The 23058-nt window shown below is 41.6% G+C and overlaps 1 protein-coding gene across 6 annotated transcripts in view; it reads right to left on the bottom strand.

The window, feature by feature from the left end:
* Positions 1-134: 134 nt before the first annotated feature.
* LOC147184686 (TANK-binding kinase 1-binding protein 1-like) overlaps positions 135-23058 on the bottom strand; it is a 38450-nt gene continuing 15526 nt past the window's right edge. For 3 of the 6 annotated variants that reach the window (XM_086070393.1, XM_086070433.1, XM_086070402.1), the window contains 10 exons: positions 17815-17919; positions 17574-17724; positions 16832-17031; positions 15710-15771; positions 15535-15641; positions 7480-7664; positions 7126-7401; positions 6941-7021; positions 6647-6859; positions 135-1446 (listed from right to left, as the gene is read on the bottom strand). In XM_086070393.1, coding sequence (XP_085926519.1) covers positions 1300-1446; positions 6647-6859; positions 6941-7021; positions 7126-7401; positions 7480-7664; positions 15535-15641; positions 15710-15771; positions 16832-17031; positions 17574-17724; positions 17815-17919 — 1527 coding nt within the window. In that variant the 3' untranslated portion in view covers positions 135-1299. The other 3 variants (XM_086070410.1, XM_086070418.1, XM_086070426.1) reach the window with 2 other exon arrangements.

Here is a 23058-nt window from a genome sequence, read left to right as displayed (position 1 = left end):
TCAAGCTTTAGCAATTGCTACAATTACCCAAGTAACAGTTACTGCACAATTAAACTTCATAACTTAATTTTGAAGCATTCTCAGCTTCACTGCACACGTTCGTGTAAGTCAATGTATACATAAACTTGCATGGCTTCATGTTTCAATCAACTTTATACATAAATGTATTTTGAGTTCTTCAAAAAAAATATATATATCAATGTGCTGTATTTTTTGAATAGGGATAGAATAGAAAACCTTCATTGTCTTTGTATAATGCAGATGGTTGAAAACAAAACGGTGAATAATGACAAGCAACAGAATCAATTCTCTTACTGCTTGAGAGTTTCTCGAGTTGAATCACTCACTATAGCAAACATTACTGGTATTTGACAGACGAGTTAGTATCTCTTAATAAGTCTTTAAAAAAAAAAATATATATATATATATGCCATTTCAACATCAAAGTACCAGCACCTAACTATTGACTATTTCTATTTACAACCCCTGAATATGAAATCATATATTTAATTAATGGTTTTATTTGTTCTTCAGTTGTTGTTTAGTACTTTGAAACATATTGTCAGTGAAAACGTAACGTGACGAGTTTACCGTAAATGCTTTGTGTGGCCATGCATTTGGTCCATCAACTTGATATGATTTTTACATGTGTTTTGTGAATTTGGAGAAGGCGTTCGACCGTGTCCCTCGGTGAGTCCTGTGGGGGGGTGGGAGGGTGCTTCGGGAGTACAGAGTACCGAGACCCCTGATACGGGCTGTTCGGTCCCTGTACGACCGGTGTCAGAGTTTGGTCCGCATTGCCGTTGAGGGGGTCCGGTTTGGTGGCCTCAACATTGCATCTCTGCTTTTTGCAGATGACGTGGTGCTGTTGGCTTCTTCAAGCCGTGATCTCCAACTCTCACTGGAGCGGTTCGCAGCCAAGTGTGAAGTGGTTGGGATGAAGATCAGCACCTCCAAATCCGAGGTCCTCAGTCGGAGAAGGGTGGAGTGCCCTCTCCGGGTCGGGGTGAGATCCTGCCCCAAGTGGAGGAGTTAAAGTATCTTGGGGTCTTGTTCGTGAGTGAGGGCCTACTATGCAGCGGGAGATCGACAGATTGGTGCAGCATCTGCAGTGATGTGGACTCTGTATCGGTCCGTTGTGGTGAAGGAGCTGAGCCAAAAGGCAAAGCTTTTGATTTACCGGTCGATCTACGTTCCTACCCTCACCTATGGTCATGAGCTGTGGGTCATTACAGAAAAAACAAGATCCCGGATAAAGGCGGATAAAATGTTTCCTTTGCAGGGTATCCGGGCTCTCCCTTAGAGATATCTGGACATCTGGTTCGGATGCCTCCTGACATGTCCCCGGGAGTTCCCGGAGACAACCCAGGACACGCTGGAGAGACTATGTCTCTTGGCTGGCCCGAGAACGCCTTGGGATCCCGCCGGAGAAGCTGGTTGAAGTGGCTGGGGAGAGAGAAGTCTGGGCTTACCTCCTAAAGCTGTTGCCCCGGCGACCCGACCCCGGCTAAGCGGTAGTAAATTAATGGATGGAGTATTTGAAAATTCAAGGCCGGCTTCTGAAAATGTCTTCCAATTCTAGAATGACCCTACTTCATAGCTCAATCTCAGTTGAATTTTTTTTTTTTTTAACTCTGCACTCCACAAATTTGAATTGTTTTGACTCTGTATCACAGTCACAACGTTGTAATGTGTTTTTGTCTCACAAGACCTATCAATGCCTCATGCGATTGCATGCACACGGTGGTGACTGGTATTTAGTCAGAGACTCCTGGCAGTCACTTTGAATCACTGATTTCAATCCGCAACAAATCGAAAATTGCACATTTAGAATACTTAATGACACGTCATAGATATTTGTTTTAATGCTTACAAAGGTTAGAATCTTAAAATGCAATGCTAATGAAACTGAGCCAAACTGTTCTGTTTTTGCACAGATTTATCCATTGTGACAAAGCACAGATTCAATTATTCACTTTGACAGCAGTTTTAATTGTGATAGAGAAAAAATAATGCAGTTTCATTAGTATTGTAGGTTTCTCTACTCTAGCAGCATTGACCACGTTTCTCTTCAATTGACTAAATCCTAATCTAAAAACGTGAAGGCAATGATTTATGTGTTAATGTCAACCTTTAACTGAACACAGCACAAAGACAAGTTGTGTTCCAACTTTCTTTTGGAAATATACAATTGTTCTGAATGCAATAATAGTGGCTATGGCCACAAATATCACTGTCAAATGACCTACTTCTGCCAACTAAAAGTGAATTTAAACCAAGGCACTTTCATTAAACAAAAACAAAGTGGAAGTTACAAGTAAGTTTTTTTTGCTGTAGCTCTTTTTTTTTCTTCATTTCAAACAAATATTGCTGAAGAAGCATTAGCTAGTTTGCTTTGGTGCCATTTGGGTACTGGTCCCATGTAATGGTTAATATTGCCCAGATTTGTTTATTGGTTACATTTGCATTGTTTTTACAAATCCCGTACAAATCTGGCTTTAGAGATGAAAATAACTGCTTTCTTCATACTCCTCTTGCAAGTTCACTAGTAGAGATTCACTTCTATATCATGAAGCAATTGCATCTTTTCTAGCATCAGTTGACTCGTAAAGGAAAGAGAAAATGATGGCATTCAATTATATCATGTCCTCTGTAAGGATGGATCATATGTTTTTCATAGCATAATGTAAAACAGACAAGAAAATAATAATAACTTGACATCCAGAATATAACCTGTGAAGAATTTGTTGAAAAAAGGTTGCTGGTTGGATTTGAGTCTGGATTAAAAAAGAAGCCCTGTTCAAAGTATGTAAACTCAATAAAGACTATGCGCTATTGCTGTAAGTCTGTAAACATATCGGACAAAAAAACAAGCGCTATTGCTGTAAGTCTGTAAACTTATCAGACAAAAAATAATTGGAAATGGTGTTCATTGGGAGAGTCAAATCTTGCTATTTTCTAAGTGTGAGTCGATGTGTCGAATGAGGGCATCATCCGGGTAACCAGTTGGGAACGTCAGCTGACACAGAGGACAATTTCGCACAGCACTCTCGCCTGACTCCATCCATAACTGCAAGCAGAAGATGTGGAGTTTAAAGTATTGAAACTCAACCCAAAGCTAATATTTTTTCATTATTTTTATTACTACTATTACTATTATTATTGTTATAAAATTTGGATTGAAATTGGAATATAATAATTCTAGAACTTGATTTGATTGAAATTTTATGAATTTTAAAGTTTCTCTAAATGTTTGTGACAAAGTAATTGTTTCCAATTCTTAAGATTCTTTAGGATCACCAAAAATGCTCAGCCAAATGTTATGACCATATCAGCTGCTATGACTATTTTGCATAGTTAATGAATAGCAGCATTTAGTTAGTGCTTTCATTTTAATCATTTAAAGTGGAAGTCCACCATAAACATTTCTTGACACTAATATGTTATATGTGACCTCACTAGTCTTAACATTACATTTTGATTAATATATTTGTGGAATAAGAGTTATGAAGCAAAATCCAGTCGTTTTTATCCATCTCAGAGGGTGGACATTTTGCCACTTGCTTTCGATTTAAGGTGACACCACAGTTGCTCAGGCAACTACCAATCACAGCTCACCTGTTTTCTGAAGCTGAGCTGTGATTGGTTGTTACCTGACACCTGAGCAACTGTGATGTCATTTTCATTCGACAGCATGCGGCAAAATGGCTGCCATCTGATATTGATCAAAACTGCTGGATGTTGCTGTTTAACTCATATTCCACTAGGGCTCGAGGTGGCAGAGTGTTACCGTCACTTGCCTACGATGCAGGTTGGCGTGGGTTTGCTTCCCCGCCTGGGAGACCATGATGGCATGTGTGCGTGTTTTTGTGAGTGAGTGCAAAAAACAACAACAAAACTCATGTTCCACTAACAGAATATTAACCAGAATAGCGTATTTAGACTAGAGGGGCTGCTTAGAACATATTATTGTCAAGTTTTTTGGGGGGGTTGACTTCAATATGTAACTTTTTCCCCAAAAATATCTTAACAGTAGCCTTTTTATTTGACCATTTATGACTGAAATGTTTTTTAATTAGTGGATTAACACAGATTAACACTTTAGTTGTTCACAATAAACGAAGTGCGCATATCGACTGCACAGTGCATTATGGGTAGCGGCGTGGTGCATTGTGGGTAGGCTAGACTACCATACGGTCATTGAAAATGAATTGGATCCAATGGAATGAGCTCTGATTTCTAACATTTCAACCGCTGGAAAGTTGCTGTTTTTTATTTAATGTATTTTAAACATGCATAGCATGTGGTTTACTGACTTCGGGAGTTGACTTGCAAGCTTTAAGGTGTACAGTTACGCAAAGACTGTCACCACTCTAATCTCAGTTAGTTGGTAGCCTCGCTTTTTTTTCCCATGCATGCGCAAACGTAATGCGCACTTTGCTTACGGGTACTCCTGCAAGCCTCTGGCCAATAGTTTCTGTCTGCGGATGTGACGTAATGTGCACGGTGTGTATGTGAAGAAGGGTATGTGCAGTTAAATAAATGTGAGTTTATGGCAGTGAAAGACTCTGTTGTTGGCTCGATTTTGAACATTCCTGTCAAAGACACAGTTACATATTTAGGAATATCTATCATCAAAAATAAAGAAACTGAAGTCCCCTGAATTTTGCACCAATTACTGAAAAAACTAAAAAAAGATTTAATATGTGGCTTCTTAGAGATTTGTCTTTAAGAGGTAGAACCTTGATAAGTAAAGCAGAAGGTATTTCCAGACTTACTTATGCTGCCCTTTCATTGTATGTAGATAATAAGACCATTAAAGAGATCGACCAGATGCTTTTCAATTTTTTATGGAAGAATAAAACGCATTACATAAAAAAAAATTCTGTAGTTATGAATACGTATGAGAAAGGGGGACTTCTTACATTTTTACTCCTTAAATAAAACATTTAAAATTAACTGGATTAGGTATTTTCTGAATAATCCTTACTTTACTATTATTTGGAACTGTATTTCGAACTATGTTTTTTTCCAAAATTGGTGGATTAACATTTCTGTTGTCATGTAATTATAAAATTGAAAGAATCCCCATTCGTTTATCAAACTTCCATAAACAGGCATTGCTTGCTTGGTCACTCATTTACAAGCATAACTTTTCACCACACCGTTACTCAATTTGGAATAACCAAGACATTTGTTACAAGAACAAACAAAAAAAAATTAAAGACTTGGTTTGATCAAATTATCATCTGGGTGAGTCAATTATTCAACAGCAGGGGAGTGTTATTTACTTATGAGGAATTTCTTCTACACTGTCTGATGCCTGTGACGCCTAAACAATTTGCTGTAGTTTTTGATGCTATTCCTTCTGGTGTATTAATGCTGTATAGGGGTCACATTGGTGTTGGAGCTAACACTCCTATTGCTGATATCACTGAATCACCAATTGGTAGATTATGTTTCAATCCTTTCTGTCATAAAAACAATCGCAAAATCCGTGCTTATTTTCCAATCTGATATTGTGTCTGTCACCTGCAATATCATACTGGAACTGTCGTGTAAAGAATTTATGTTGGGAAAAAATTTGGACCCTGCCTCAGAAATTATTTTTAGTGAACAAGGTAAAGGAAGTGTCTTTCAAAATTATTCATCGTTTTCCTGTGAAATCCATTTTTGTTAAATTTGGTTATGATATGGATCTGAACTGCTCCATGTGTGGCTCCCAATCAAAGACTCTTGTGCATCTGTTTTGGAAATGTACTTATGCTCGCAAGCTATGGCAAGACATTTGCAAATTTAATTTGGACAATATTTTTTGTAATTTTGAGCTTTTTCTTTACCGAATGTTTTTTTTTTTTGAACTATGACAATTCATTTGAAAAAGAATATTATGTGATTAATCTTTTTAATTTATCTTGCTAAGTTTTATATTAATGAATGTAAATGTGTAAAGTCTAAACTTTTTTTTTTCTGTTTTGGAAAGAGATAGACGTATATTTACAGTCCATCTCTACTTCCAAAAATAAGAAGGCTATCAAGACCTTAATTTTGTGTTCTCATTTTGGTGTTTTTAATATTTTTTAGTTTAAGATATCCCTGGCATTTTATTTTATTTTTGTTCCCTTTTTCCCCTTTTCCTTTACTGTTATTTTGAGATTGTTGTGTACTGTGATGATGATTGTTTGCTTAATGTTTGCCATGTTTGGCTTTTGATTTCATATTGTTAAATAAATAAAATAATTAATCAAATAAAATAATGTTTTAAAAAAAGTATGCGCAGTTTCATTTTTCATCAACAGGTGGCAGTATCGATTCAAAATTAGATATTCTACGTTCAGTAGCTTTAAGTATCTCTCTTCAACTATTAATTTATTCCATGAGGCTCCACACTAGCAACACCTAGCAGTGGGGAAGGAGCTTCTTGTCTTCTTAGCAAGAGACCTTTAAATAAAATACATGGCTAATATTAATTAAATAAATTTTAGTTAACAACAGCATAACTCCAAAACTACCAGCGATACTCACAGAACCTTTGGAAGGAGTCTGACACCATCCAAGGATGACACCACATCATTAAGAAGTTTGCCATTTTCTAAACACATATTTTGTTTGCTTCATGGTACCCTTTATACTGGTTTGTACTCACATTGATGGAGGGCCATGACTGAGCATGCTCAGTGTTCATGTAGGCAGGCAGATGGCAGGAGAGTGTGGTGGGGCCCTCGGGGGCTGAGAAAGATGGAATTTGGCCAGGTTTTCTCTGAGACAAGAACGAGGGGTGGAGTGTTTTTTCCCTAAGTGATATGGGTCCAAGTGTTTGAGGATGACTAGTGGCCGCTGAGACGTAAGTGCCTGCATCCTGTAAAAGGCAACACTATTCATTCTTGCATGTTTTAAAAGACAATAGGGAGCCATCAAGCTTCACTTGCACTGGCATCACCTCTTCATCATCTGATGAGTGTGGGGGTGTCACCAGTGGGGTTGGCTCTGGTCCATCATCCAGGTGACAGAAATGATGTACCTACACATGACAAGCATCAGAGAATAACATGATGATTAACGATGAACAGTATGAATAGAGTATAGATTGACCGCCTGCACTTCAATTAAGGCTCTTAGCGACACCTCAGTAGTCAAAGGGAAGCCCAGATCCAGCGCACGATGACGAGGACTGCTGCTTAGACTGCTGCCCCCATTTCTCTCTGATCTCACTCTTCGGTCTCCACCAGCTCCATGAGCCGATGCGGGTCTGACCAGGCCCACCAAAGGGGTCCGGAGGTGGGATTTGGATTGTCCATAAGTATGTGTGTCTCCATAGAGGGACCTGGGCTTGGGCAGGGTAGATACTGGGTCCCTCATGAGGCGAGGTGGGAGTCTCTGTATGGCTGATTGGTCAGAAACCTAGACATATGCAAATAGAAACACTCAAGAAGTGAATCTGATGCGTGCAAAGTTCAGTTATATTAGGGGGAAATTTACCTCAGAGTAACTACGGCGACCCTGGAATTTTGCTCGAAGATTGCTGCTGGTTGGCTGGTGCGAGTAAGAGGCAGGGCCATTGTGCACAGGAGGTGGTGGAGAGGGCAGCAGCCTCTCAGGGGTGAGGGAAGTACACTGGGGGGATGGGGGAGAGAGACGCTGAGGAGCTGAGGGAGGTCGACAAACTGGAAAGTGGGAGAAGATACACGGAACACACCAAATAATATATTATGTGGCGGTAAGACAAATACATCAAAAAACACAAATTGTGCATTGTGTCATATGCTCTTTTGTGCTGCCCTCTGCTGGTCATTTTCCGTCTGTTTCAGTTTCCTTGGAGCTTGTGGGTGGGTGGAGTTTAATGCGTCTCACCGACAATCAAGGAAAATAATCTAATGATCAGCTAATCAGCAAGCTTTGCAGAAGCCTGATCATGAATCAGGTGTGTTAGTGGAGAGAAACATGGAAAACAGGCTGGTTAGGGGCTCTCGAGGACCGAACTTGGGCACCCCTGCTGTAGTATATACGTAGAAGACACTCGCTAACGAACCAGAATTATAGGTTACTTTTATTTAAAAAGCATTAAAGCTCATGCGGCTGGATAGCTTAGAGCAGTGATCCCCAACTGGCGGGCCGCGGTCCGGACCCGGACCCCGAGACCATTTTATCCGGACCTCCAAGCAATTTTTGTTTTAAAGTACGATAATACGTTCATTCTTAACAAAAGCCATTTTTGAATAGGCGCGCGCGAGGGCAGCTATGATTGAACCGGGGTCCTTTGACCGGCAGCATGCTCTTATTTACATGGGACAGGCTTTACTATGGGAAAGTGGGTGAACTCTGGCGCTGTCTAAAGTTAGAAAAGTTGACTCTGAAAACCGAGTCTTTAGAGATGAGTGGACTGAAGCTTACGCTTGCATTTTGCCAGCAGCGAGTGCTACATGGCCAGTGTGTCTTATATGCACGGATTCTGTTGCTCTTGTTAAAAGCGCCAATATCAAGCGGCATTACGAGACAAGACACAAAACCTTCGTCGCAAATTACCCGCCAGGATCAGCGACGGGGGCACAGAAATTACATGAACTGAAAGGACAGTATGAGTGTGCAACACGGGTAATTGCACAGACGCTAACAGCACAACAACGAGCATACGAGTGTTCACTACGTGTGCAGTGGATTTTGGGCAAGCACAAAAAGCCTTTTAGTGACTCCGGAATGATCAAAGAGTGTATGGAGGCAATGGCAGAAACGCTATTGGAGGGAAAAGAGGGACAGCAGCTTAAACAAAAGGTCCGACAGATTCCACTATCATCCACAACTACAACAAGAAGAGCTGAGCTGCTATCCGAAGATGTGCAGTCCCAGCTCGACAGCGCCATTCAAAGTGCCCCATGCATCGCATTAGCTGCTGATGAATCAACTGACGTGAGTGACAATGCACAACTTTTGGTATATGTAAGATTCTATCATGAAGAGAGTAAAACATTTGTAGAGGACATTTTAGGCATCACAGCTTTGAAAACACACACAAGGAGGAGAGGACATATATTTAGCCATAAAGGAAATGCTGACACAGAGGGGAATAAATCTAAAAAATGTTGTCTCTATCACTACTGACGGGGCACCATCCATGATGGGACGAGAAAAGGGTGCAGTTACTCGACTGAAACATGACCACCCAGAACTCTTGTCATATCACTGCATTATCCACATGGCTGTCCTCTGCTCATCACTGTCAGAGCAATATGGAGATGCTTTGAACATGAATAATTTGCAACCCACTGTTGTGGTCTGTTAACAAAAAGTTCAGATTTGCACTAGATAAGTGAAATGCTTTTTGAGGCACATTAATATCACCTGTTGCACTTTAAGTGAAATACTTAATCACAATGTTAAGGTTTGTGCAAGAGCACACGTATTGCACTTCTAGGCAGTATACAAATATAAGAATCGGAGTTAGTTAATGCGCAATACATTTTTGTTACACTGTGATTTACATTCAAATATATTTGCACTAAAATTAATGAAAGAGAGTAAGTTTAACAAGTTGTATTATTGTCAATGTAACAGCACATTTGCAATTTAATAAAAGAACAGAAAAATGAATTATCGTCTGAATGTTGTTGCATGTTCGGACCCTGGTCTACTAGGCTGATGGAGTTACTGGAACTCTTGCCGGTTTAGTTGGGGACCCCTGGCTTAGAGGTTAAAGTCACAACCTTTAGTACCAGTTTTGCTGGTTCAATCCCTGTCAATTCATCACTGGGCTTTTTGCTGTAAACTAAACTGTGGACATAAGTGTACCACCAAGTATACATAATAGTGTACTTAAATATATTATAAAGTATACTTGAAAGTATGATTAAGTATATTTACTAATATACTTAAGTATTCTTTTAAGTGTACTAAAATGTTCCAAGTTAAAGTTTTCTTTTTGTACAAGAATAAGTACACTAGAAAAATAAACTCCAGTAAATTTAAGTATAATCTATATTATGTACTTAAAGTATACTACTTTTTGGTAAGGGGACACACGTACAACAAACACACATCACACATTGCCATCATCATCATTGAAAACATATAACTATATAACCATAACTATAATACTTAAATAATGTCCTCTGTATCCTTACTATAAAATAGGCCAACAGAGTTAGCGGTTACCTTCGTACTTTATGAGAGATTGTGGGGGAGGGGGAGCTCGACCGTGGCTTAATTTCAGAAAAACAATCGTAAACAAACCGATCATATTGCTATTTTAAGAGATTGATGTAGGCTTAAATTGGCCTAATTCATAGTGCGTATATAAAGGACCTTTTTTAAGTATTATAATCTGTGTCATAATCCCAGTATGTACTGCCAAGTTTCCGGTGAGAGCTCGTTTGCTTGCAACAGCATCGATCAAAAACACAGATTCCCTCGTAGGAGGCGGCGTAATTGTAATCCAAGGGTAAAGGATTGGAACAGCCTTGGGTTTCGGGCATCTGACACTTAAGCCCCAACACGAAATCCTTGGAGGTGAAATGCTAGACGTGCGTGCTGCCCTTTCATGATAATAAAATTTTGTTTTTAATCCCGCTGAATCGCTCAAATCCACTTCTGTTTTAGTTCCGTGTCGCAGGGAAATGAATAAAATGAAAGGTAAGGCTGCTTTAATAAAGTTTAAAACGCAGGAAGAGCGTCACAGTACGATACAGTGGCTTTTATTTTTCACCCGCGGCATTGTTCAGTTGCTGTGAATGACACCGGAAGTTGATGCACTCAACAATCACTTAACTGCCGGGTTTTGTGAAAAAGGTTTATTGAACCGCTTGGTATAGACCACAATATTGCGAGTATGGGAAAAAGAATGGCGCGATCGAGCGACAGTGTATGCGCAAGAGTCAAAGTGCTACATTAACTATATACTATGGAAATAATTTGTTTTAGTTGAAAATATGTACAACAATGGAAACTAGAAAAATTTCCGCGGAAATTTTGAATGGGCCTGCTGACTCACGTGGAAACACGCAATACTTGGAGCAATAAAAATACAATTTAAACCATTGAAATCGGTCAAGAAATGTGGAAGTTAACCATAATCAACTAAAAGTATTACTGCCCCTTTAAGAAACATGCACATTCACGCACATACATTTGATTTTAACTAACATTGAAATGAGATGAACAGTTAAAAATTTAAACCATTGAAATCGGTCAAGAAATGTGGAAGTTAACCATAATCAACATCAACTAAAAGTATCTTACTGTCCCTTTAAGAAACATGCACATTCACGCACACACATTTGATTTTAACCAACATTGAAATGAGCTGAACAGTTTAAAATTTAAACCATTGAAATCGGTCAAGAAATGTGGAAGTTAACCATAATCAACTAAAAGTATTACTGCCCCTTTAAGAAACATGCACATTCACGCACCAACAGACGTCACGCACCAACATTTCATTGATTTTGTATAGGATACGCACACTGCAAACAAAAGCCTCTCACGACTTAACGGTTGAAGATGCAGATTCCAGAAATGGCTCGTTAGAACGGCAAGGGTTTGGGGAACGCGAGCATGTTCTCAGTTTTTTAATCGGATGAAAAATGACCAAATGAGAGCAGGTTGAAAACTTATGATTGATCGAAAATGAAGAGGGAAAAACGCCGAAATTAAGATGGAAAAAGAGGTGAAATAGTCCGACTTCTCCTCGCTTAAAGTGAAAATAAAGGTACTAAATGACACCTTAGCCAAATAAAAATAGGTTTGTCAGAAACTAGACACTTGTGGCTACAAGATGTGCGAATTTGATGTCTAGTGAGCAAAGATTGTGGCCATGGTGACGAGTTGAAGTGAAACTTGAAATCAATTTTTTCCCTGTCTACACTCTGATTCTTAATTGGTCCGCTCAAGCCCATGCAATACAAACCAATGTGATAAAGGCTATTTCACTCACTGTCTTTGAACCCGCACAGGGGGGAGAGCTTTCATTCCTTAAATTTTTTTTTGACACTGAACTAAAGATGGGAAAAATTCCAACAAAATGAGCTCAAATTCATATCGGTCGGTTAACGTATGCGCGTGCAGCGTGTCTTGGAAAAGGGTGCTTGATCTCTTTCGGTTTCCCATTCATTCCTACGGGACTTTTTTTTGGGAGTTTTTTGGGAATAGCGTCGCCATGGTAACTGGGAATTCTTATAAAAATAATAGCGCAGCGAGTCAGATCGAGCCGCATCGTTTGATACCTCATTTGTGCCGGTGCGATCTACGGTACGGGCCGCATTTTTGCGGAAAATAATAAACCCTTTTTCCCTTTTTCTAGGATAGTAATATGTGCCTTCTGCTTTGCAGCAGGCCCATAATAATAATATTAAACCCTTTTCTAGGGTGGATAGTAATATGTGCCTGCTTGCAAAGCTGCTGCTTGCTCTGCTTAGCAGGCCCATAATAAACCGCTTTTTTCTAGGATAGTAATATGTGCCTGCTTGCTTCGCTTAGCAGGCCCATAATAAAATGCATTTTGTCAGGTTCCCTCTACTGCAGGTACCATGAGGAGGTGATTACCACCTGCTGAAATTCATCAATGTGGGCTGTGTCAAGAAGGGACACTGTGTCTCCCAGCACAGTGTCCAGAGCATGGGGACAACCCAGAAGCAGGACCTCCTTCTTTGCGCAATTAAGTACCCTTGCAAAAGGAGCTTCAGCAGGCCACTAATGTGCAAGTTTCTGCTCACACTTTTACAAACAGAGTCCATGATGGTGGTATGAGGGCTCGACGTCCACAAGTTTCCAGCCCAAGACACGACCTAGCATTTACCAGAGCATATCAAGTTTGGCAAATTTGCCATTGGTGCCCTCTGCTCATCCCTGATGTGACAGACGTATGGAGATGCTGTGGGGAACGCTGCCTGCAATAGCATATGAAGTTTTTTTTTATTTTGTCCTCAACATATTCCACTGCGTTAAGATTTTTAACTGGAACATTTCCTTAATTGACATCTAGGATGTATTAGTTAAGTGATAACTTGATTTTTTTAACAGTGTACTTGTCTGTATTTGTGTTTAGTATCTTGCTCCCGTGGCACTCCGTCCACCTACCTTAGTTACAGCTGTAGTAATTTTGGTTTAAGTTACACGTTAACCTTTTGTTACATGGCTTTTTGTTATTTGTATTTATTCATATTTGCAAGCTAATTTTGTTTGATAAAATCTGTAAAACTTGCTCTTTTTCTGTTTGAGTTGTAATTGAATCGACCACCGACGTTTTTACAAATTCCTTTGTAACACTGGTGATTAAAAAGCATTACCCTTAGTGCTGACCAACTAAAATGACCTTTGTCTTGCGCATCCTACATTATTTTAAAAACATCTGTCATCAATGATAAATATTTCATGAAATATTAGAGAGAAATGAGATGGTAGTAAGTCATACATATAGTACATGTACTGACTTTACTTTTGATTTCGGACTATCTAATCTTTAACTCAATCATCTGATGAGTGATTATTATTTTATATCAACTATACATTTGTAACAAATACTGCCAGTCACCCTCAAATAAATTTTTTTGTCCTCCCTTCCTCAAATTTTTCACTCTTGGAAATATGTGCGAGGTGAAACCTGGGGGGTTGAGGAGAGATAAGCTTCCTCCCTCCTGTTTCACCCTCACCAGACGAGGCCAAATGTGACTTCTACCCTTTTGAAGTCATCCGTCACCCATGTTCCCCAGGATGTTAATGTTTACTTTTCACCCGCCAGAACCACGAGTTTATGGTACTAAAGTGTCTTATCGGGGGCTCCATCCTCCCACCTGTTGTTTTGGGGAATTAAAACAACAGATAAACCATACCAGATGTTCAAACGAACCCAGATGGTCACAATCCAGCGTTCTTGAAAGTTACATGTGACCACAGCGCCTTCAAGTGGGGACGGTTGAAACTGCCCTCACTTGGAACTCCTATAACCCACCAATCAATCTTACACATTTCACCTAAAAAAAGAATTAATCACATACAAGTGAATGTACGCACAACTGGATGTTTTACACCATGTATGTTTTGTTTGTGTTTTGGAAAAGAATGTCATCTGTATGTCAACCTCAAGAGAGTTCTTAGTTACTCCGCAAAGAACGAAATTACCTCGTGCCGCAGGATTAATCGATATGTGTAACGATAACATGTTTTGCCTGGAAGAACTTGGCTTGCCAGCCTGACCAAATTTTAATTGTTAGTTATTAATTCTTTAAATAATTTGGAATTTAAGAAGTCTTGGAGTTGAGTCGAGTTAAAGTTGGAGGGTGGTTCTCCTCTCCTTTCCTAGTCCACGCCCTCCCACTTTAAAAAGCGGGCGCGGACTATTATTCGCTCTCTCGTCTTCTACCGCTGTTCCTGTTATTTTCCACCTCTTTCCCTCCGTCCGGCCCCGAACTGACAAAAGGATTTCCCGTTGCCGTGCCACGTTCTCAACCACGTGGCACCTTGGCTCCCTGAACGACCAAGTGTCTCGGACTTGGCGATCGCACCGGAGGCGCCGTGCAATGAAGCCGGCACGCGCGCGCACTGTCAGACGGACACATATTTTTTTGTTTTATTTTTTTGTTTCATTTTTCATATTTTCTCTTTTTGTGTGGTCGTCCCACGTCGGCAACACAGCCGCCGACGAACTTTTCCGTGACCCCTTTTGGGACCCAGCAATCACAGTTCAACGGACACGCGCAAGTGCAGTGCGTCACTCCGCACCTGCTCTCCGAGTCCCATCACAGCAAGAGCTGGTTCAACGGCTGATCTCCCTCGGGACGCAGACACGCAGCGAATCTCGGCCTGAGGAGCGGGTGTTGGCCAGCTGATACGCGTATCTCCCCGCACGCCGAGAGGACAACTCCGGCTGAAATCCCGACCGCACCTGAGTCAAGCTGTGCCGACTGCTGAACAATTTTTCATAATTTTTATTTTTGCATTGTTTTTTTTGGGGAGTTTTTTTTCTTTCCTCTTTCTTCTTTCTTCAACCGCTCGTCCCTCTCCGCTCGACCCACCTCACTCCAGTAAGTTGCACGTCTCATGACCAATTTGACATATCGCTGGTGCAACTTCCATTTCAAACATCTCACAGATTTGGTCAAGTCAAACCTTTCCTTTCTACCTCGTTAAATTGTTCCTTTCTTATTTCCATTAGTTCACTTTTATTTTTATTTTTTTTCACCATATGATAGTTAGGTAGACAGTATTGTGATTCTGTATGTGTGACCGTAGTGAATAAATGCATGTTTTAAAAAAAAATCTAGTTCAGTCTCAATCGTGCTTATGTCCGAGTGGATTAGTAATTCTTTTAATAATACAAAGAACCACAAACTTTGAATGTGGCGACTTCAGATTATGAATAAATAAACGAGAATTTGGATTTTATCCGTTGTGTTTCTCCAAACTGAAAGTAAACAGAACGTGGTGCCCCTCCCTATAAGCGGTTGGGGAAATTACGACTTCCTCAAGCGCTGATCAAATTACTAATTCGTCCAAAAGACAACATCAATTATCGCTACACATTTGTGGAAAGCAATGGTAGGCACCTACTGGGTTCCTGTGGGAGTTGGCGCAGAAGTTCACTTTGTTTCATAGCCAATTTTCGGACTTGACCCAACTCCTCTGTAAGCTCGGTGTAGGCCAATGCAAGGTTAACTCTGAAACACAACACAATGGTTGCCCCAATATTCAGGCATTCCCATAAGGTTTTAAGTACAGAACTTACTGTTCATCCCCAGCTTTCTTGATCCATTCTACATCGCAGTGCTCACAGTGTGGGGCCAAGTCCTGTTCGAGAGATGTGAGCAACAGTACTTTTTCATCACTTTATATACACAGTAGCTGAGACATTTAAACCTGGGCTTTTAATGGTTTTCTCATTAACCACTTTTTGTTTAATAGGTGTTTGAGTAAACCAATAATCCACAATCTGAAGGGTCACAGTGATATGTAAGAAGCAGAATCCCAGATAGGTCTGCTAAGATTTTTGAACACATACAGAGAGGGAAAAACAACAACACAAACTGATCACTGCTGAGCATGGTTTCATCTTTTTATTTATTTTTGCTCATTTACTCATTCATCTTCTACCTACAACTGCTCTCATACCAATGTTTAATTTATTTGTAGATAATTATTTCACAGCATTTGTATTCATAATTCTTTTTTATTCACATTCCTGTTCATGTTACACCCCAGGGCAGACACATTCTCAGACCTCAGATTTGTGGGGAAGCCCAGTAATTATTGATACATTACAGACAGTACTTACTTTTGTCTATATATTTGATGCTACTGTACTTGATGAGCAGCACTCTTGCTCACAATAAATAGTCTTGAATGGTGCCCTTGGCACAAAAAAAACACTGGCAAGTATTTACAGTATATATACATAGTATAAGTATGTAGATGCCGCAGCCGTATTGGATGTGGTAAAGTGAAGCAATTTGTGAATATGTCTTGCTCCTTGTAGATGAAAGTGTCATCAAGCCGGAACTCAATGGATTAATATCAAACCATTGCTTATGATTGCATTATTTCAATTTACGGATATAATTTGACGATTTTATGGGTAATGTGATGGCCACATCCAATATGGTGGCTGTACTGACAGGCAGCCCGGTTCAATGGGTGTTGCAAACAGAAATAAAAAGAAAAACAAGAAAACATAATTAATCTTAATTTCATATGTCCCAAGGGTTTATAGCTCCAGTGGCTTCTTTGATTAAACAGATTCAAATGGCTATTTATCTGTCCTCCCACTTGCCAAACTATGATTGTACAATCTAAAGTGTCATCTACGAGAACTAAACTTCGCCTATTTTGGGAAAGTGCTCAAATGCCATACCTCTTTGTGTCTCTGCGCATCTTGTAGCTGGGCTACTTCCTTTTGCAGTCTCTGAAGCTCAACTCTTAGCTCCTTCTCTCTCTGACACGCTCCCTCAGCCTGATGCAGTGCTCCCTCCAACTCGGCCTCAAGACACTGCAGCTTTAGGTCTGAGAGAGCATCCAGACTGCGGGAGCTCTGCAGTGTTGGCGAGCGGCCCTCTTTCAACATCACACAGACAAAACGGTCGGTAAATATGGATTACACCTCCTCAATCAGTGGTAATATTTGGAATTTGTGCCATGCTGCCAGACATAATTTAGGAATCGTTTAGCATTTATGAAACTTCTCTTCCCTCAGGTTGAAATAAGAATTCCGGTTCCTTGTGTGGGCAGATTAAAGTACTGACATTTATATTATTCAAAAGCTTTTGGCCTCCAATCCAAACCATATTACCCAGGGTACAATAGGAGTATCTATCTATCTATCTATCTATCTATCTATCTATCTATCTATCTATCTATCTATCTATCTGTCTGTCTGTCTGTCTGTCTGTCTGTCTGTCTGTCTGTCTGTCTGTCTGTCTGTCTGTCTGTCTGTCTGTCTGTCTGTCTGTCTGTCTGTCTGTCTGTCTGTCTGTCTGTCCGTCCGTCCGTCCGTCCGTCCGTCCGTCCGTCCGTCCATCTATCTATCTATCTATGGAGTTGTTATTCATCAGTGCTGCATGTTACATTGAGAAGCCAATGAGCTGCTTCTAACTCACCTCGAGGTACAACCAGGATTGAATGAGGTTGACCTTGATGTGCATCTTTGTTATGGAGTTGAGCGTTGAGTTTTTGAAGGGAAGTTTCTCTTTGTCTCAGAGCTGCCTCCAGACTGCAGATTCGCTCCATATGCTGCTCTGCTAGAGTGGTCTAAAATATAAAATATGTTGAACTGGTAACCAGACTGAAAAGAGCCACAATAAATAATAGAGTATGCATTATGTATGTGTGTGTGTTAACCATCTTGTCAAGATCTCTCTGGACATTGCTTTTCTCGAGGTGAATCTTCTCATAAGCTTGAATTACGTCCTCCAACTGCTCCTCCCTATCTTTGCTCTTTTGGAGCTGAAAGAAAGAGAGAGAGAGAGAGAGAGAAAGAGAGAGAGAGAGAGAGGTTTTTTTTATAATTTAAAAAGGGGGTTCTCAAAATTTTAGGATCTAGGTATGCCTTTCTTCCAACAGCTCACTCATAATCCTTTTTTTTTTTTTAACTCTTTGACCGCCATAAACGTTATAAAACGTTTAGTATAAACCTACGGAAGGGCGCCGAGGACGTTAAAAAACGTTCACTATGTTTTTTTGGTTTTTTTTGGAAACGGGTGGATGAAAGCCTTGGGCAGCTGTGCTGAAAGTATCAGGCAGATCTAGTTAGTATAATGACTCGTTTTGGCCCCGAGATGGCAGCGATGACTCTTTGCACAAGGTTGGGTGGCCCGCCCACCGTGGGCGTCAGTAGAAGACGTGAGGCGGAGCTAGAGTGTTGAGGAGACAATGGCTGATGATGCAACCGGTTGCAAGCAGCTCACGCTTGAGCATTTTTTTCAAAAACGGAAAGCATCGATCAATACTAAAAAGCGCATTGATGTCGACGATGATGATGACTCCGAGCTTGACGCCAAAGTTGGAAGCCTTGACGCGACCGTTATGATCACGTAGTAATCCTCACCGGCTAGCGCGGCTAGCGCTGCTAACGCCGGAAAACGCGCAGCACAACCGACCGGGTATTCGATCGGGCGAAGGAGAGTTGTCGAAAAGCATCGACCAATGCACATTGATGATGATGATGATGGTGAATCCCGAGGTTGACGCCACAGTTGGACGCCACAGTTGGACGCGGCCTTTATTCTCACGTCATAAAGCATCACCGGCTAGCGCTGCTAACGCCGGAGCTGCACATGCGGACTTTCGGTCGGACAATGAAGAGTACCCCGAGTCCAATGCATATTCATCGGAGGAGCGGGTACAGTCTGATCACGGAGAAGACACTGGTTCTGGACTACGATGCCACCATGAATGGAGTGGATAAGATGGATCAGAACATCTCTTACCACCCGGTATAGCAACTGAAGGACATGAGGAAGCCAGACGTAACGCCACCGTAATGTAACCGTAACAAATATCCTGATATTAGACTTTATGGCAACACACACAGCAGTATATACTTGCTATTCCCCGGAAAAAACGGCCTGCAAGAAAGTGTAGCTTCTGCACGCGAAGAGGCAATCGCAGTAAAACTAATCTGTTGTGCAAATCATGTTGCGTCTCCTTGCACGCAGGGGAGTGTTTCACAAAAAGAAAAACTGTCGTTGAAACATCCACATATTTGTAAATAGCACCACAGTTGCACACATTTGTAAATAGTTTGCCAAATTGTTGTCAAATTGTTACACTGTTGAATGTAAATAAACTTATTTTGCTATCAAAAAACACTTTTTCATTCTTGGTGGTAGTGTTTTATAGAAGTAAAGCACTATTTAGGTGTTTGTGGCATCATTCATGGACAAAAAGAAGTGTAAAATTCACTAGAGTGCATGAAATAATATCGTTTCACTAAAAGCTTGATTTCTCCGTATTTTGGTCCAAAACAAGCAAAATCGGATGAAACTAAACATTTTCTATTGTTGATTACTAAAGAACGGAATAAGGTAGAAACAAACTTTTTTTTTCTGATGAAAGATGAACGTTCAATCTTTCATTTGGTAGTATGTGTGTTTCCATAGTCCAAACAGAACATTTTCTGTGGACCTTGAAAGATCAGTCAAAATGCTTAAATCGGCTTAAATCCCTTTTCTGAAAACGTCTGGCAGTCAAAGAGTTAAAGAGCTCAGTATTGTTCATTCGGTAATGTCATCATCATTGCTCTTTTTTTTTTTGTATGTGGGTGAGTATGTGCATGTGTTTGTGTGTGTGTGTGTGTGTGTGTGTGTGTGTGTGTGTGTGTGTGTGTGTGTGTGTGTGTGTGTGTGTGTGTGTGTGTGTGTGTGTGTGTGTGTGTGTGCGGGGGTGTGTGCGTGCGAGTGTGTGTGTATTCGTTAGTTCACCAAAAACCTATTAAAAAAATCCCATACCGTTCACCGAACACCGCCGTCAGGAGACCCAAGGAAGGACCAAAGAAAACAAAGGAAAGTGAAATCCAGCAGCCAACAGAGGAGCAGAGCTCACTCATAATCCTAATGCCAAGTAAACACAATTACCATGTGTACTCCAACATACCATAGGATTTTTTCTTATTTTTGGAAAATTTTAACATAAATGTTCCTGACGTGTTTAAGGAACATAACGAAATTCAAATGAAAAGATTAAGATAATTAAATACAGTTGTACAGCTGTAACTGTACAACTGTACTGACTTTTACTAAACACATGGCTGTTGGAGCCATTATCTCTTTTTTTTTCTTTTTCTTTTTCCTGGAGAGCTCAGTTCATTGGGTAATTTTACCGATTTGACATGTCATCATCATTGCTTTATTTATTTATGTTTTATTCATTTTTATTTTGTATGTGAGTGAGAATGTGTATGTGCATGTGCGTGTGTGTGTGTGTGTGTGTGTGCGTGCGTGTGAGTGTGTATTAATTAGTTCACCTAAAACCTATTAAAAAATCCCATACCGTTCACTTAAACCGAACACTTCAGAATCCAGCCAGAGTCGTGAGGCCGTCAGGAGACCCGAGGAAGGACCAAAGAAAAGAAAGGAAAGTGAAATCCAGCACCGACCAGACACCACCCACCACCCACCGGGCCACCAACCAGAGTCCTTCACCAACCCCAGAAACATCTAAATTCCAACAAATCAGGGAGACCTCAAGAGACCAAAGGAGAGACTGAGGAAAGGAAGGAAGGACAAACGAAGCAGAGTGAGATCCACAGACACCAGCCTCCACCGATTCAATGACCTGAGGAAGAAGCAGATTGGGTCTGAGTTTCGATAGATGCTGGTGTGGTGGATCTAGCAATGCATGAAAATCTCCACCAAAGAGGGGAGCTGTCGACCCCTGCCAGGACAGAGCAAGCGCAACACCTCAGTACCCCCCAGGCCATGGCAGCGCCAAGGGACAACCCCCAGGAGCGCCCCCCACCCCAATACGGCCCGCACCCCCAACCCAACGCAGCAGGACGGGGCACTGCAGGCCCGCCAGGCACCCCACCGGTCCACAGCCCCCGCTCCCCCCACGACCCCCCATCGACCACCGTCATCCACCCCAACCCAGCCCCAGCCGCCCCCCAGGCCCCCAAACCCCCAGACCCCCCCCCCCCCCCCCACACACACCAACAGCCAGCCCCTGACCCCCAAACCCCGGGTACCCAGGCATCGGTGCCGAAGAGGGGCCGGACAGCGGAGCGGAGAGGGCACCCACGCCCACCCCACCTCCCGCCGCGTGGAGGGACAGAACACCGGGGGCAGAAGGGGAGATGGGGGCACCGGGGGACGGGCGGCACCCCCGAACCCCAGGCCCAGCGGGGAAAGGCCCCGGTCGTCACTCCAGCGTTCTTCGTGAAACCTAACCCTGTTACAGAGTTTGCCACTCACTCAACTCTACCCCTACAACTTGAATGTGACCCCACCCAGTGTATATACAAGTGTGTGTGTGTGGTGCATTAAAATTGGGAGCAGGTGAACCGGAGCAGAGGGAAATGATATCCCCACGCTCCGATCCACCCGGAGCGACGGACAGCGCCGGGGCGGTGCCGCCCCGTACACCAGGGAGAGCCCCGCAACGCAGCACTCCCCAAGAGACCCAGGAAACGGCCAAGACGCAGCCGCCACCCAGCAGCCAACAGAGGGGCAGAGCCGCCCACGCCCAGCCAGGGGGGGACAGCACCTATAGAATTAACCCACTGACATGCAGTGAATCCGAATATGGAACCATTATCTCTAAAGGGAGTTAGAATTACTAAGTTATTTATTTCATAGAGAAGATTATTTAAGTTGAAATAAGCAAGTATGCAGTACCTTTTGTGTTAGTTTTGCTTTGTTTTGAAGTCTTGACCATAGTGTGGTAATTTATGTTTTGTATGCCCCCCACTGGCCAGGTATGGCTACTACATTTAGATGTGTGCACTTCCTGCTGGGTAAAGGTTTAAAAAGCAAGATGGCTGCCTTAGCTCTGGTTGTGTGTGGGAGTGGAGACAAGCTATAGGCAGGCCTCTCGGCTTGTTAAGGTTTTTCAAGCGTTATTATTAGCATTATTATTAATATTATTTAAACATTGTTTGATATTCTGCAATATTTCAAGCTGAAAAGATTAGTTTTATTTATGTATCAACTCTACAAACTACACAACATCCATAACTCGGTTCCTGACCTCATCGCCTGAGCAAACAATAGGTGAGACAAATCCGTTGAAGGCCTGCTGAGACCTGCACTTTTCTTTCAATTAAAAACATAGAAATATTTTTGAAAAATGGCACACACAATGGCTGCTGACAGGGAGAAAGAAGTTAAAAAACACAGTCAGCGTTGTTAACTTAGGCCCCGTCCAGACAGAAGCAAAGTCGGCTTCGTTCCTCAAACAAATCTCTTACACACAGAAGCATTTCAAGATTTGCGTGTGTCCAAAAGAAGACGCTGAGGACATTTAACGGCTGTAATGTATATGCCAAGTCTGGAGCGGCGCTGTAGTGCAGCCACAGGGAGTTAACTTAAAGCGTAGAAGAAGAATCAGTGAAGAAGACGAACACTTTTAAAAAAAGAAAAAACCGTTAGTGCAGAACATGGCTTTGCATGTATCAAAACAATATGAAAAAGCCGAACACAGGAGAAGTGACAATGGCGGGTGATTCAAGTACAACACCGCTGGTTGAACGTGGGAATAAAAAAGCAAAATATTTTGTTGCAAAAGCATAAGCAAGCTAAGGAGGCTGCGCAAAACGACGGCTATCCACCATTGTTGTTGACAGACTGACGGTTCGCGTGCAGACACGTGAGAATTGGCGCATTCGTCATCAATCTGTGACAATGCGTCATCATCGAGCTGCGACCATTACGCCATTGCTGGAGGAGTATCCTGCATATGGTGTCCAGACGGACGGGTACGGGGCGCGTTTTGAAATCTTTCCACTCTGGAGCCCGGTTTCAAAAGTGATCGGTTTCAAGCTCCGAAATCGAAGTCATGTGGACGAACGGCTTGAACTGTAAGAAACTTGTGAGGATACATTGAAACTGGCTTTTGTGTGGACGGGGCCTTAGACCAGGGGTGGCCAAG

This window comes from Leptonotus elevatus, chromosome 1 (assembly GCF_054856555.1).
Source record: "Leptonotus elevatus isolate MCC_2025b chromosome 1, RoL_Lele_1.0, whole genome shotgun sequence".
Lineage (NCBI taxonomy): Eukaryota > Metazoa > Chordata > Actinopteri > Syngnathiformes > Syngnathidae > Leptonotus > Leptonotus elevatus.
Note: the sequence above shows the minus strand (reverse complement) of the source record. Positions and strands in the feature narration are given on the sequence as shown.